Source organism: Athene noctua, chromosome 1 (genome assembly GCF_965140245.1).
Source record: "Athene noctua chromosome 1, bAthNoc1.hap1.1, whole genome shotgun sequence".
NCBI lineage: Eukaryota > Metazoa > Chordata > Aves > Strigiformes > Strigidae > Athene > Athene noctua.
Window position 1 is genome coordinate 25,749,316 of NC_134037.1, and position 15,113 is coordinate 25,764,428.

The window sequence follows — 15,113 nt, forward strand, 5'->3', positions numbered from 1 at the left end:
CATTAAAAAAATATTTAAGAAACAAAATGTATTTGTTTACATTAATATAAAAGCTTGTCTCTATTTGATTTCTTCTGCAATGTTCAGGAAAAAGAATGCATTTTCCTCTCCGACAGAAATACAGATTGTCCCATTATAAGTAATTTATTTGGAATTGAGTATTTTTAAAGACACAAGAACTATGCTAGAAAACATTTTAGTTGTATTGGCCTTTGCTAAACTAGGCTGCACAATTTGCATGGTAAATTAATTAAAGTTTAAAATTTGCATGCTGAATTGCTCGCTGATCTTATAAATACATCATGGCTGTGGTTTTCACTAATCTGTTTTATGTAGTTTCACTCATCTTTTTATGTGGTTTATAAAAATTTTAATAAACTAAATATTTAACAACAAAGCAACAAATCATTAAGATGCTTTTAGTTTTCTTCCTCACATAGAGCAACATACTTTGCCATAAACTAGATGGCAAATATACATGACAAAATGTTCAATAAACTTGCAGTTCTTATATGTAAATGTGCATATAAAATATATCTATATACATACAAACATGCTGGAACTAGAGCTAAAGTTATTTTTTTCATTTTATATTAGAGTAAGGTGTTTGTTAATGTTTTTAATTTTAAAAAATTTATGTATTACGTATGTTGATAAATAAATAGAAAGAAAGGAAACTTTTCTAGCCTGGTTTTGCCTGCATATATGTATTTCTGCACATAAGCATGAGTGAGAATATGAACAGCTAAAACCACAGTAAATATATGGTTGATAACATTGCTTAGTAATAAATAATTACAGGTTCAGAATGCCCTAAATGGATGGTAGTATACATTAATGCAAAATCTTGTTTATTCTGTAAACATCACAGAAGGAAGAAAAATATTTGACTGCAGCATTCCTTAAAGCAGATGATATAAAATATTTTTAAATAATTTACATAGTTTTAAGTTTAACAATTAAATTATGTGAATGATCTGGTTTTTAATCTAGCTCTCCCTAGAAAATTATTTTCACTTTCCACCTTGAGATTATAGGATTTTGAGAAGGACACATTAATTAGAAGGAACTTTAGCCACTGTGCTTCTGTACACAGTTCTTTTTCTTCTTTGTTGGCATGAACAAAGCAACATGCTTTTCCCTTAGAGATTTATTCTGCTGATTTAATTTCTGAAGTTGCAATTTTCAGAAGATCAATAGTCTGCAGATTACTTCAAAATGCTCATTTCAACCTCACATTTCAAAAATTTGGGTCACAACTTTTTGAGCCTCAAAAAGCAAATATGCTAACACAATGATTACCTAAAAAAATGTGACTTTTATTTCATCTTTTTAGACCAATTAATTCATTGTAGCTGAATATGTGAGGAAAAAAGAAGAAACTAAGCGTAACCATTTTATGTTTTTTGCCTAGACGCCCTACTCCAGAACGGCTTGAAATTTTCTGTTATATTCTTATGCTGAAAGTGGATGACAGACCTGGGAATTAAGGACTTTCTTTCAATGAGTGAAAATTACCTAGACCTTTAGTTAGTTCAAAATTCATATGCAAACAAAGGAACTGAATATTGGTGTTTTAGCTCAAAAATACATTCACAATTTCTAGTATAAATTAAATTGAAAATCAGTAGAATGCTATTAAGTTTTAAGATTCCCGGTTTTCTTCAACCCACTGCAGCAAAGTAAAAAAGCAAAATGAACCCATAAAACCAGTGGAGGGATACTGAAAGTGCTTTGCTCATTTTAAAATTACAGCTTATAAGAAGATCTGTGACACTCCAAAATTCTTCAACTGTGCCAAGAACATAATGTCTACAATTTGATCACAAAATGCAATTGAAAACCATAGTTTTCTTCTGTCCTTGCAAAGGAGAAACAAGTTATAACACTTACAAGGTGTGTGAGTTTGAATGATAGTTTGCTTTGTAGTGATTAAGAGCTTTTAACTATATTATAATCTTTTGTTAGTTTATATTTTTTGTGACTGGGGCCAGAATGCTCTAGAGAGAATTAAATGCCTGAGTGAGAGTAAATGCTCAGATTCAACAAAACAGTTTAAAACAGAGTCAGAAATTAAAATACTTTGCTGAACCTAATTCTAAGTTTGCCCTTTGATGTTCCACTGTAATCAGTGGAAACCTTAAGTTTGAAAAGGGAATTAGAAATTCCCTAATGTAAGTAATTCACTAAAGCAAGAGTCTTCGTTGGTATGGGCTTGTGTCTTAACCCACCACACATTGATCTTTCATCACTGCTTTAGAACACAGTTATATACTGACAAGAAAGAAGCCTTATCAAGACAAATATCTTTTTAAAGATAATAATTTAACAACCAGAAGTGAGAAAATAGGAAGTTTTTGCAGGAAGTTTAACGAAAGAAGCTTACAGAGGATTTTCAGAGATGCTGGGTTCTATCTCTATTGAATTACTTAGCAACAGTTGGATATTACTTTCTGTGCTTCCTATCAGAATGATTTTGTTACAACTATATAAGCATTCCACAAAAAAAAAAAAAAAAAAAAAAATTAGTTGATTCTGTAGTTCATAGAAAAAGAACTTAGAAAAAAACAATAATAAAAAAGAGCACAGAAATATTTGCTAGTATAGTTCACTATTTTAAAAAAGGTTTCATGAAAGATTCAGTTTCATATTGCACATCCCCCAAAATAATTAATGAAAAAAACAAATTTTTTTTAAAAAAGTCTGTCAAGAAAATTAATTACATAGGCTGATCATGATCTGTTTTGTTATTGAACATCCTAAATTTTAAGCAATTATTTTGACATTCAGTATTCTAAGTTTAAAGCATAAGTTAAGTTTATTGCCTTTGCTTCATAAATATTAGTGTTGAACCATTTTCATTCACAGTTGAACAGTGGCACTCTCTGAGAATTCTGATTTTTCTGTCAGTGAAAATATACCTGTAAATTCTGCTGTACACAACAGTACTTGACTGAAAGTTGATACAGAGATTTAAAGTATGGCTTTTATTAAAAGGAGATAGTAACAGTGATAAGCTTAATTAGTTCTCGAAAACAGGAGATTAACTTTCTTGGTCTTTAAAACTGTCATATCAAGAACTTCACACTTACCATCACAGCTGGGTAATGCATGATTCCACTGATGGTTTCTTTCACATATGAGTGGTTCTTCATCACTCAGTGTATATCCTGGATCACAGCTAAAAGTTACTGTGGAGCGGATATTAAAGTTGTTACCATGGCGATGGCCATTCACAGGAATCCCTGGGTCAAGGCAGGAATCTGATTCCAGAGTAACACCTGAAACACACAGATTTAATTTGTTTATTTCCCCTTCTCTTTCAGATAGTAAACAGAAAAACTCCCAAAGAAAACACAAAATTACTAAAACGGTAGAAAGAAAGAGTCCCCAAAGGATACTTGTTAGCATCGCCTGAGAATCGATGTGGGATCACTTTCTCTAGCTGTTGTCATTGACTAAGAGCACGGGTTTTCAATTCTTAATCTCATAGAATAGAGAAGCCCCAAATAAGTAGGAAAAGATGGGAGCTTTAAAGTATATTTTATCAAACAATGAAAAAAACAGCCAACAAATGCACTGGACATCTGAAACTATAGGAAGGTTCAAAGTATGAATACAAATTTTGTTGTATATAAATCACATTTGATTAACAATTTCTGATACTGCAGGACAATGCACATTTCTTCTGTGATAGTAATGGTTGTTTGATTTAGCAAAAAAAGCAGTGTCAAAAGCCTGCACATTATGAACTCAGAAACTACTTGTTAATTCCTACAGAAAAATCACAGACTCACAGAATCGTCTAGGTTGGAAAAGATCTTGAAGATCATCCAGTCCAACCATTGACCTAACATTGACAGTTCCCAGCTGCACCATATCCCTCAGCGCTACGTCGACTCTTAAACACCTCCAGGGATGGGGACTCCACCACCTCCCTGGGCAGCCCATTCCAATGCCCAGCAACCTCTTCTGTAAAGAAATGCTTCCTAATATCCAGTCTAAACCTTCCCTGGTGCAACTTGAGGCCAAAGTTTGTCCTATTGCTTATTACATGATTAAAGAGACTCATCCCCAGCTCTCTGCAACCTCCTTTCAGGGAGCTGTAGAGGGCGATGAGGTCTCCCCTCAGCCTCCTCTTCTCCAGACTAAACACCCCCAGTTCCCTCAGCCGCTCCTCGTACGACCTGTGCTCCAGACCCTGCACCAGCTCCGTTGCCCTTCTCTGGACACGCTCGAGTCATTCAATGTCCTTTTTGGAGTGAGGGGCCCAAAACTGAACACAGGAATCGAGGTGCGGCCTCAGCAGTGCCGAGTACAGGGGTCAGATCCCTTCCCTGTCCCTGCTGGCCACGCTATTGCTGACACAAGCCAGGATGCCATTGGCCTTCTTGGCCCCCTGGGCACACTGCTGGCTCCTGTTCATTGGGCTGTCAATCAACCCCCCCAGGTCCCTCTCTGACTGGCAGCTCTCCAGCCACTCCTCCCCAAGCCTGTAGCGCTGCTGGGGGTTGTTGTGGCCCAAGGGCAGCCCCCGGCATTTGGCCTTATTGAAACTCCTACAGATACTATCCTGTGCATCAAAATTAGAAAGACAATGAACATAGTTTACACAATTGTATAACTCTTATCTGACAGAAGGAGCCTTTAGTAATTATGCTTTATAACAAAGATTGAATGGTGCTTGGTAAATAAACCTGGAGCTATACAGTGAACAAGGAAATAACCTCCAAATTATCAAATGGAGGATCATTAACCAAGCCTTATACATTATGCTTATAGTGATAGCAAATGACTGTGGCATTTAATCATGTAATGAACTATAATGGATACACACAAGGGAAACAAATAAAGACTCTCTATTGGAATGAAAAGAATTTCTTTTATTTTCTGTTACTGTGTGTGGTGGGTTGACCTTGGCTTGCTGCCAGTCACCTACCCAGCTGCTGTCTCAATCACCTCCTCAGCTGTACAGAGGGAGAAAATAAGACAGAAAATAAGATGAAAAAGCTCATAGGCTGTGATAAAGACAGGGAGATCACTTACCATCAGAATCAAAAGAGAGTCAATTTGAGGAAAATTATTTAAATTATTTGGCAATTAAAAATAGAGTAGGATAGTGAGAAACAAAGACAAAACCTAAAACACCTCCCCCCACAACCCCTGTAATGGGTTTGTGTGGTCAGGTTGTTTGTTTTTTCGTTTTTTGGTGGGGTTTTTTTGTTTGTTTGGTTTTTGGTTTTGGGTTTTTTGTTTTGGTTTTTGTTTTGGGTTTTTTTTGGTTTTTTTTTTTTTTTGGTTTTTGTTTTTTGTTTTTTTTTTTTGGGGGGGGGGGGCTACAGGAGTATCTACTGTGAGAATCTGCTAGAAACTTCCTCCATGTCCAATATAGCCAATGCCAGTCAACTGCAAGATGGACCTGCTGTTGGACAAGACCAAGTCCATCAGTGATGGTGGTAGCACCTCTGTGATAATATATTTAAGAGGAAAAAAACTGTGCAAGGGAAACTTCAGCCAAAGAGAGGTGTGATAATATGTGAGAGCAACAACTCTGCAGACACCAACGTCAGTGAGGAAGGAGGGGGAGGAGGTGCTCCAGGCACACCAGAGTGGATTCCCCTGCAGCCCGTGGTGAAGACCATGGTGAGGCAGGATGTCTCCCTACATAACACATGGAGGTTAATGGAGGAACAGATATCCACCTGCAGGCCAGGGAGGACCCCACACTGGAGCAGGGGGATGCCTGAAGGAGGCTGTGACCCCATGAGAAGCCCACACTGGAGCAGACTCCTGGGAGGACCTGTGGTCCTGTGGAGCGAGGAGCCCACACTGGAGCAGGTTTGCTGTCAGGACTTGTGACTCCATGGGTGACCCACCCTGGGGCAGTGTGTTCCTGAAGGACTGCACCCCGTGGAGGTGACCTTTATGAAGAAATGCAGCTTGTGGGAAGAACTGATGTTGGGGGAGTTCATGCGGGACTGCCTCCCATGGGAGGGACCCCACGCTGGAGAAGGGAAAGAGTGTGAGGAGTCCTTCTCCTGAGGAGGAAGGAGCAGAAGAAACAAGAGTGATGAACTGACTGCAACTCTCATTACCCATTGTCCTGTGCCTCTCAGGGGGAGGAGGTAGAAAAAGTTGGGAGTGAAGTTGAACCTGATAACAAGGGAGGGGTGGAGGGAAGGTGTTTTAAGATTTGGTTTAATTTTCTCATTACCCTACTTTGATTTTAATTGTCAATAAATTAAATTAATTTTCCTGAAGTAAAGTCTGTTTTTCCCGTGATGGTAATCGATGAGTGATCTCTCACTGTCCTTATCTCAACCCATGAGTCTTTTGTTATATTTTCTCTCCCTTGTCCATCTGATGAGGGGGAGTAATAGAGCAGTTTGGTGAGCACCTGGTGTTCAGCCACGGTTAACCCACCACAACCCCCTTCTTCCAGGCTTAACTTCACTCCTCCATTCACAACTTCTCTACCTCCCCAAGCCTCCCCAAGCAGTGTGGCAGGGACAAGCAATGGCATTGTGGTCAGTCCATAACAGGTTCTCTCTGCTGCTCCTTGCTCCTCACACTTTTTTCCCCGCTGTCATATGGGTCCTTCCCACAGGCTGTAGCCCTTCAGGATAAAGATGCTCCAGCATGGGCCTGTACGGGCTGAAGCTTCCTTCAGGGAATATCCACCTGCTATGACACGGGGCCCATCACGGGCTGCAGTGTGGCTATGTGCTCAACTGTGATCTCTTCCATTGGCTGCAGGGGAATATCTGCCTGGAACACCTCCTTCATCTCTGACCTTGGCATTCGTAAGATTGTTTCTCACACTTTCTTATCCTCACTTCTCACGCACCTATGCAGCATTTTGACCTTAAATATACTATCATAGAAGTGCCACCAACTTGGTTGATGGGCTGGGTCCTGCAGTGGGTGTGTTGAAGCCAGCTGGAACCAGCTGTGTCCAGCACAGGGCAGTCCTTGACTCTCTTCACAAAGGCCGCCTCTGCCACTCCCCTGTAACCAAAACCTTGCCTCCAAAACCTGATACACTGTGTCATGTGCCAGGAAACACGAATGACTGAGGTAGAACCTCTTCAGGTTTGGGAGGGATGGGACATTGTTTCTTCTTCTATGAGAAACTGAGCCTGTCCAGAGGACAATCTTGAAGATACTGACTGTGCTGGGTAAAAAGATGATAGTCCTGTGTGAAGGACACAGCCAGCATGAAGCCTGCAGTAGACTGAAAAACTATAAGCTGACTGAAAACAGCAGGTAATAAATACAGTCAAGCCTCGGAGACAAATAGGAGCACTCAGAGGAGCCTGTACAGGTTTTTATGCAACAGAAAAACCTACAGATTTGGGATAAAATCTAGACATATCTTCCTCAAAGCTCTGGCATCCATTGCAGTTACTTAAGTATTTTCACATTAATTTCAGTATTTTGGTGCTGGATTAGATAAGTTGGCATGACTTCATATGGGTGATGCCATCACTCATAGATGCTGTGAGAGCCTTGAGCAAGATTAAGTCTTCTAAGGTCTTCAAAAATGTTATGTCCTTCCTCCCATGTGACATGAATTTCTAGCATGACTCTTTCCAGTCTAATTTTTGCCAAAGAAGTTCTTTCCTCAGAGCCAGCTGCTGAAAGCACAAAATTCTCTATAGCAGGGCATTAAGCATTTCCTACCTCCTTAGCCCCCTGAATATTCTGAAGGTGTTGGTCCTCTCAGTTGAGTTATGTATGTATACCTGTATATGTACCTATAACTGTTTCTGTGGAAGTTGTACTCAGTTTACTGCTTCTACCCTGTTTTATTTATCCAGGACTACCACACAACCTTAAGAACAAAGTAGGAGGAGTTCAATACTAAGGGAAAAAATCCTTTATCAGGGCATAAAGTAAAGGTTTTAGAATTATAGATATGAGGATTGGAGCAGGACTACAAACAAAAATATCATAAATAATGACTCTAGCTTGCACAGAGAAATTCCCTGTACCCTCCAGCTATTCTTATATCTCAGTTAAAATTCAGATTTGAAATCTTGTGATCTAGTTTTCATGAGATATCCCTGACATACCTAAATTCTGGATGAGTAAGTTTCTTCTAGAGTTGACTGCATGTTCTTAATGCAAATGTACCATGTTAGTTGACAGAGTTCATTTTTAGATACCCTTCACCTGGCTTAAATTGCTTAATAAAGACTTAAAGAGCCCTTTTAAAACTATAATATTCTGCACTATATGTTCCTTAAATAAATATTAATTGTGTATGAAATTTTAACTTTGATACACATAATTTTTTTCAGAGAAATTATACTTCACATTTTGAGATATGTTAGAGTAGATGGATGTCCACAGTAGCGCTCTTAGGGCACCCTTCCACCCCTGCCTCAACACATCAACTGCTTTGGGATTCTGAGTCACATGTAATAGGTAAACTCAGTTTCTTTTAAAAATGATAACTCTAGATTACTTTGGCTACATTGTTTCCGTTTTTTACAGGGAGACCAAAAGCTGTAGCAATACTATCAACTTTCAAGTTTCTGACTGAAATAGTGGTGGTGTATAAATAAAAGCTCAGGCAACAGAGCTTCATTCCCAGGGGAAAATATTCAGTATGTAAGGTTTAGCAATAGAAACATATTTGAAAATAAATAATTTTTCTTTGCTTCTTGGAACAAAGATTGGGGTTTTTTTCTTAATAGGAGATAACATGAGACAAGCTTAATAATGGGCAGTACTGAGAGTCCTGACTACAAAAAAGACTATATTAAACTATATATGAGAAAATCTGGCACCACAGTGATAAATTTTGGGCTCATGGTTGGAAAGAGTTGATCTAATACTATTCATAACAATTGTCTCAGTAAATACGATATTACAGTGAAAGACATGTAAAAGCCATGTCTTTTCTCTCCCACCCTACATAATGCAATATTTCTCAAGCAGAGTGTGCTCAATAGCTCTCTCAAAAAATGGTTCCTCCACTTCACTCCATGAAGCAGCAGGAATTAGATAAGCAGATAACTCTATCCTACAATTTATTCATTCTCTTTTCAAAGGAACATAACACACAACACAAAGTAAACAGGAAACATAGAAACAAAAGGTTTTGTATATCACTGAATAATTGAAAAATAACTTCACTCTGTGAATATTAACATCTCATCAAACATTTATCAACCTGATAGCTATATTAGATGCTCCATTGATTATTAAAATGCATATTTTGCAAATGCTTGGAATTAGAAATTATTTTTAGAAATTGATTTAATCATTAGATCCCATTAGATATCTAAAGAAGAAATTAATTTGTTGCTGTGATGCATGAAGCATAAAACAGCTATAAAGTTTTATGTAATACTACATACTCAAATATTTCACACCTCCACTTTTCCTTTCACAGATCAAATAGTTAAAATCATTAGAAAAATGGAATATTAAAGCATAAGATTGTTAAGAGGTTGTCTAAAGAATGCTCAGTGCACAAAACAGATGAAGAAAATAAGTCTGGTACGGAAAAGAGAAAGCAAAACAATCTGTGTGCCATAACCACTATGTTACCCATTCATGCTAGCTCTAGAGCAGCTGATGTGTTATTCAATGAGTCTCAAAACTGTTTTGATCAATGGAAGTGTTTCAGCTTGACGCTAGAGTACTATTCTTTGCCATCAGTATAGAATCATCCAGAACATGAATCAGGCAGATGACAAAAGCAATATTTTGTACCGTAAGAAAAGAAAATTACCTAATGAAAGAGTTGATCATATAGGCAGACTTATTCTAACAATTAAGGGAGAACAGTGTAAATTATCTTTGCTTTGAAAATTGTGTACTTTTTTAAAAGAATAGACCACCCTCTCCACCATAGTGCTTGCTATAATTGTAGGTTGGAATCATCCCCAAAATTTTTAAGTGTTCATATATCATCATCAAAACTGTTAATAAAAATATCAGATAGTTTTCGATCTAGGCCAGATCACAGTAGGATCCCTACAAATTTGACTTAGTGAACTAATTGCTGGCTGCTCTTTCTGTAAAAGTTTCCAAAGTTAACAACATCACAGAATCGAGGTGGCAGGGTCACCTAGAGCTGGTTGCGCAGGTGCATCTATGTCTGGATGCAATTTTAGTATCCCCGAGGATGAAGACCTTTTCCAGTGCTCACTGAAGTGCTTCTTGCACCTGTAACAATTTCATCTAGACCACACTTCATTATTTTCTCTGGAAGACTTCTAAAAGCCTTATAATGTCAACACAGAACTGTTTCCTTCCCTTTCTATTCCCAGATCTATAAAACCAGTTAAGCGGTCAGGAAAGAAATTAAGTTGGTTTGACATAATCTGTTCTTATCAAACACAAATCATTTGTTCCTTATCATCTTGTTTATCAGCTTGAAACCAGTATCTTTAAAGAGTGAAGATAAAACTAATGTCTTCATCCCCCTCCCTTCTTTCTTTGAAAGGTGTGTGCCTTTCTGAAATTGTTTGAAATTTCCCTACAGTTTTGAATTTTCAGACATAACTGTCAGTGGAGGGGAGACTGCTTCAGCTTTGCCTTTAAGTACAGCACAGGGAATTTCAGCAGTCCCTGATGAATACATGTATTTAATTATCTCAATATTGTGCAATACCCACTTTCCATATGCTGTACTCTTACCTTGTAAATGTTCACTTAATTGTGTTAAGTATATATGGTAAAAATTAAACTTTTCTGCAAATGTTACAAAACAGGAATAGAACATTTAGTCTTCCCTGTGACCACTGATGTTTGTTCTAAGTTTTATTATAATGATTTTTATTTTTTCTCTTATTTTGAAAATATTTCTAGATATTTTTTGTTCCTGTCTTTCTGTCTCTTGTTCCTGTAACTAAATACATACTTTAGATTTTCTGATTTTATCCTAAGAGATCTGTTATTCTTTGATGGCCATCTATAGCAATGTTTGAATATATCAAATATTTACATGGTTAAGTTTTGGGTTACACTTCATTAAAAGGGATTTTTAAATACCTCCAGAAATTGATAGAAATTTTTCTTTCTCTAAGAAAAAAAAAATGCAATTTTCCCTTGAGCTTTGATATAATCTCTTTTATAAATGCCTTTCAGAATTCACTCCTAAGGACATTCATCTACAAATTTCTCAAGTTTGGTGCAGTTTAGATATCTGAAAACCACTGACTTTATCACAATTGTGTTGCTTCATTCTTTCAATTCTTAAGAATAGTAAACTCAACTATTTCATGGGCACTTTCATTAAAACTGCCTTTGTTATTGGTTCTTATTAGTCCAAGTAAAATCAACTGCTGACACAAAAAGTTCTTCCTCAATATTCCAAAAACTTTTTCCATTGACTGTGTCCTGCCATGAAAATACGAATCTTTTCTCCATATCCAGACTATACACAAGGATTATTTTTTCTTCAAATGAAAATGTGCAAGGAAGTATTTTATTTCTATGTTATCATTGCTAAAACTGATAGTGGGCTGTCTGAATGATCTCAGCACTTCGTCATGAAGACTGCATATTTGTGGGCCTAAAAAGCTCTTTTGCAAAACCAAATCAAACCACCTGATTTTATACACTGAATAAAGGATTACCTTTGTTTTTTTTACTGCTGATAACATTTCATTTAAGGAAAACCACACCACTAACTTTGCTAGATATTTCTATGACCTAAAGGGAAAGATTTTACAAAGATGGGTGATCTTTGACTTTGAACAATTTTCCCTAGCTATGTAAGAGAATTGTAATGCCAATTAAATATATACCGATGTACATTTTATATGGGATGATTACTGTCTCAATGTATAATTAAAATATTATCTCAGTTCAATTTTTCAGATAATTTTTAGTATAGAAGGGAATGTAAATTCATAAATAAACACAGACTTTTAAATAAAGTATCTGGATTTAAGAATTGCTTAATTTTATTTGAAAATAATAATGTTTTCTGTTTAAGGAAAGATAAATTTCAAAAATACCTTAATAAATGGTGGCTTTACACTAACGAAATCTGTGGATGAAAATATTTCTATCTGTTTTTTCTTAAGAAATAAACTAAGATTGCACAATCTACTTCACAGAATAAGAACCTGCAGAAAAACTCCAAAAACATAAGGAAGTTGAGAGATCAGGGAGATGTAAGTGAGGCATAAGGCATGCTGGTGAAAAGTATACAGATGAATTATTCTTGATAAAATTTAATATTTTTTCAGTAGCTTTACTTAAAGAATAAGCAGTTTGTTGGTGTGGGGTTTTTTTTTGCTTAGATGCATTAGTTAACCTACACTGTCTCACATGAACTATATTAAAAGTGTCATCAAAAAGTAGAATTACAGACATTTAAGTCAGGGAATTAACAAATTACCTTCACATTTGAAGCACCTTTGAGGGTTCACATTTTTATTAAAGCTATATTACAGCCAAATTTTAGCTTAATAGAATATTACTGCCATCTCAGTAGCAACTCGGTATAGCTTATTCTGGACTTTTTATTTTAAGCAAGATTAAGACCCTTCTGCTTCACAGTTCAGTGATTTAATTTATCATGAAAGTTATAGTTGTAACTGGAAGATTTTTAGGACACTTCTAAATAAGACAGTTATTTGAATATCCGAAGAAAATATTCAGAAACTTTTCTTAAAACTTACTATCAACTGCCTCTTCTTCTACAAGTGTAGGAAATGTGAAACAAATAGAAGTTCTGTTGTTATATCTTTAACACTAGCAACTTCTATTATTAAGCCTGCAAGGGCAATCAAAATATAATTTTGGTCTCCCCTGTTCCTGGCATACTACTCAGCACCTCCACTGGGTCTTTCCATCTGGTTTTGTTCTTTGAAAACACTGACTTCGTCTGCTTAGTACTTCCATGCTAGTGGTTATTGTACCTATCTTCCCTCTGGCATGTGCACATTTGTCAATACAGAGGTAAGGATTAAGGAAGAATTTATGTATGATACCCACTACAGAAATGCTTCAGGAGCTCTTTGTACTGACTAGCATGAGAGACTGCAACAAATTCCAATTGAGTTACATGAACAAGTACAACACAATGCAACATGGAGACAATTTTTGTTTTGTGAGAAACCTAGTGTGAGAAGAAACCAATACAGTGAGGCTGTGACTGACTTCAGGAGCCTTGTGGAGTGAATGCACTGGCACAGGTATGAAGTGTTTTGCAAGCTCTCTCTGTACAACTTATGCTGTGAAATATGGATGTACCCGTTCCAGTTGGTGACAGGTAAAAAGTCTCCATTTATATTGCTTTTTCATTTTCTACAATGTGGACATTCAGGGCAAGATTCAATTTCAGTTTAAGGTGCTTCCACAGATTTGTCTATAGGCTTATTTGGTCTTTAAGCTCCTTTCATAGTCAGAAGAGATCTCATCAACCCAGCCAGGGCACATTAGGGAACAACTTATTCAGCAAAGTGACAAGGAGAGAAATGTTGTTGTCTCATTATATTTTTCTAGTGTCATCCTATCATAACCAGGATGATCTCCATGGAACTGGTAGACATGGCAAAGTATTTGTGGAAGATTCAAATCTCTAGTGCAGTACTTGGAAATTAGGTGGCATGGTACCTAAAATAATTCCCCCCATGCTTAGACAATAGAATACAGCTTGATTTTACTTCAGAGTTTACTGAATTGGTCCCTGGACTCTATTGATTGCACTGACCAGATCTCAGGCTCTAGACATTTCTATGTTGATACTTAAAATCTGCAAGCTGAATGTCATTCACAATTACATAAAAGCATAAGAGAAACAGAAGTCACTGTCTGTAGCTAAGAAAGGATGTTAAGCTTTTTATTAACACCTACTGAATTTCAATTGTCAGATAACTATGTAATGGAAAACATAATTCACAAAAAAATAAAGTCTCACTCCTTAAAGTGAGAACTTAAAATTATTTACTTTTTCTAAAAATTCCATTTCATCTTCTTACTCATTTCGAAGCAAAAAAAAAAAAAAATCAGCCCCCCATTTAAATGTTAGTTATACTGAAAGAGAAAGATGCCTTATTCAGGGATTCAATCTGCTCCGAAAGAGCCTGTGAGACAAGATTTTTAGCTTTTGTTATGACTTTAAAAATTCAAAATATATCAGCCTTTCCTATTGTGGCAGGTTCATCTGTCCAATGAAAACAGATCTTCTTGGCTGCTGAACTGTAGCAGCTCCTGACTGACTTTGTTCTCAGGGCTCCCTGGTAACTGGAGCCTTTGGGCAGTGGGAGCCGCTGTTGACTCCAGGTCAGACTCGGCCTGGGGATCACTGGAGTCCCCTGGGGGAGCCATTTGGAGCTCGTCCCCTGGAGCAGCAGCTGCGGTCGAGGACTCTCCCCTTGGGTCAGGACGCTGCCCAAGGAAACTCCTCGAGGGGCCTTGGGTCGGGACGCTGCCCTGAGCAGGTCCTCGGGTGAGAGCCCTCACTTGTCAGGTGAGTGATAGAGTGTTTTGGGTTGCCGTTAAACCCTAGGGAGTGGGGCTTTGTTCTGTGGTTTGGGTTGCTGTTAAACCCGTGGAAGTTGATCTGTTGTCCTCTCACAGACATTTGAACCTGTAATTTACAGAGAGCTAGTTAAATGTGTTAATAATAATTTTTTTATTTTTGGTGGTTGGTTGTTTATTTGAGAGCTTTTGTAACATCTATAAAAGGCTTTTGGTTTTGTTTGTTTGTTTGGGTTTTTTTTAATATTCTATGCATGGGAAATATATGTAAAAGAAGATGAAGATAATTTAGTAGTCTTCTGTCATCTTTTTAAAGTGCACTAATCAAATCTAATTCTGACATTTTATCAGGTTACCTACAGAAATAGCACTGAAAGACTAGTTCCATGTGTCTGAGATATTACACTTATCAACAGTTAGGAAGCTAATATACAAATATTGTTCTAAATAATTTCATAATTACCTTCCTCTTTAAGAATGTGTAGGGCAGGTATTTTATTACTGTTTTAATTTTTAACAGAAAAAAAAAAAAAAAAAAAAAAAAAGGCATCTACCTGACAGGAGGCTTAAAATGAAACACAAAATTATAAATAAAGACTGTCTTACCAAACATAACAGCAACATTTAGATCCAATACAATCAGGGAAAATCAGCATCTG

At 36.9% G+C, this 15,113-nt stretch overlaps 1 protein-coding gene across 1 annotated transcript in view; it reads right to left on the reverse strand.

Annotated features, from left to right (window-relative positions):
• CSMD1 (CUB and Sushi multiple domains 1) overlaps positions 1 to 15,113 on the reverse strand; it is a 1,262,314-nt gene that overhangs the window by 285,812 nt on the left and 961,389 nt on the right. Inside the window, exon 18 of the mRNA XM_074922368.1 lies at positions 3,093 to 3,281. Within this exon, the coding sequence (XP_074778469.1) occupies positions 3,093 to 3,281 (189 nt within the window). The remainder of the gene's footprint in view (positions 1 to 3,092; positions 3,282 to 15,113) is intronic.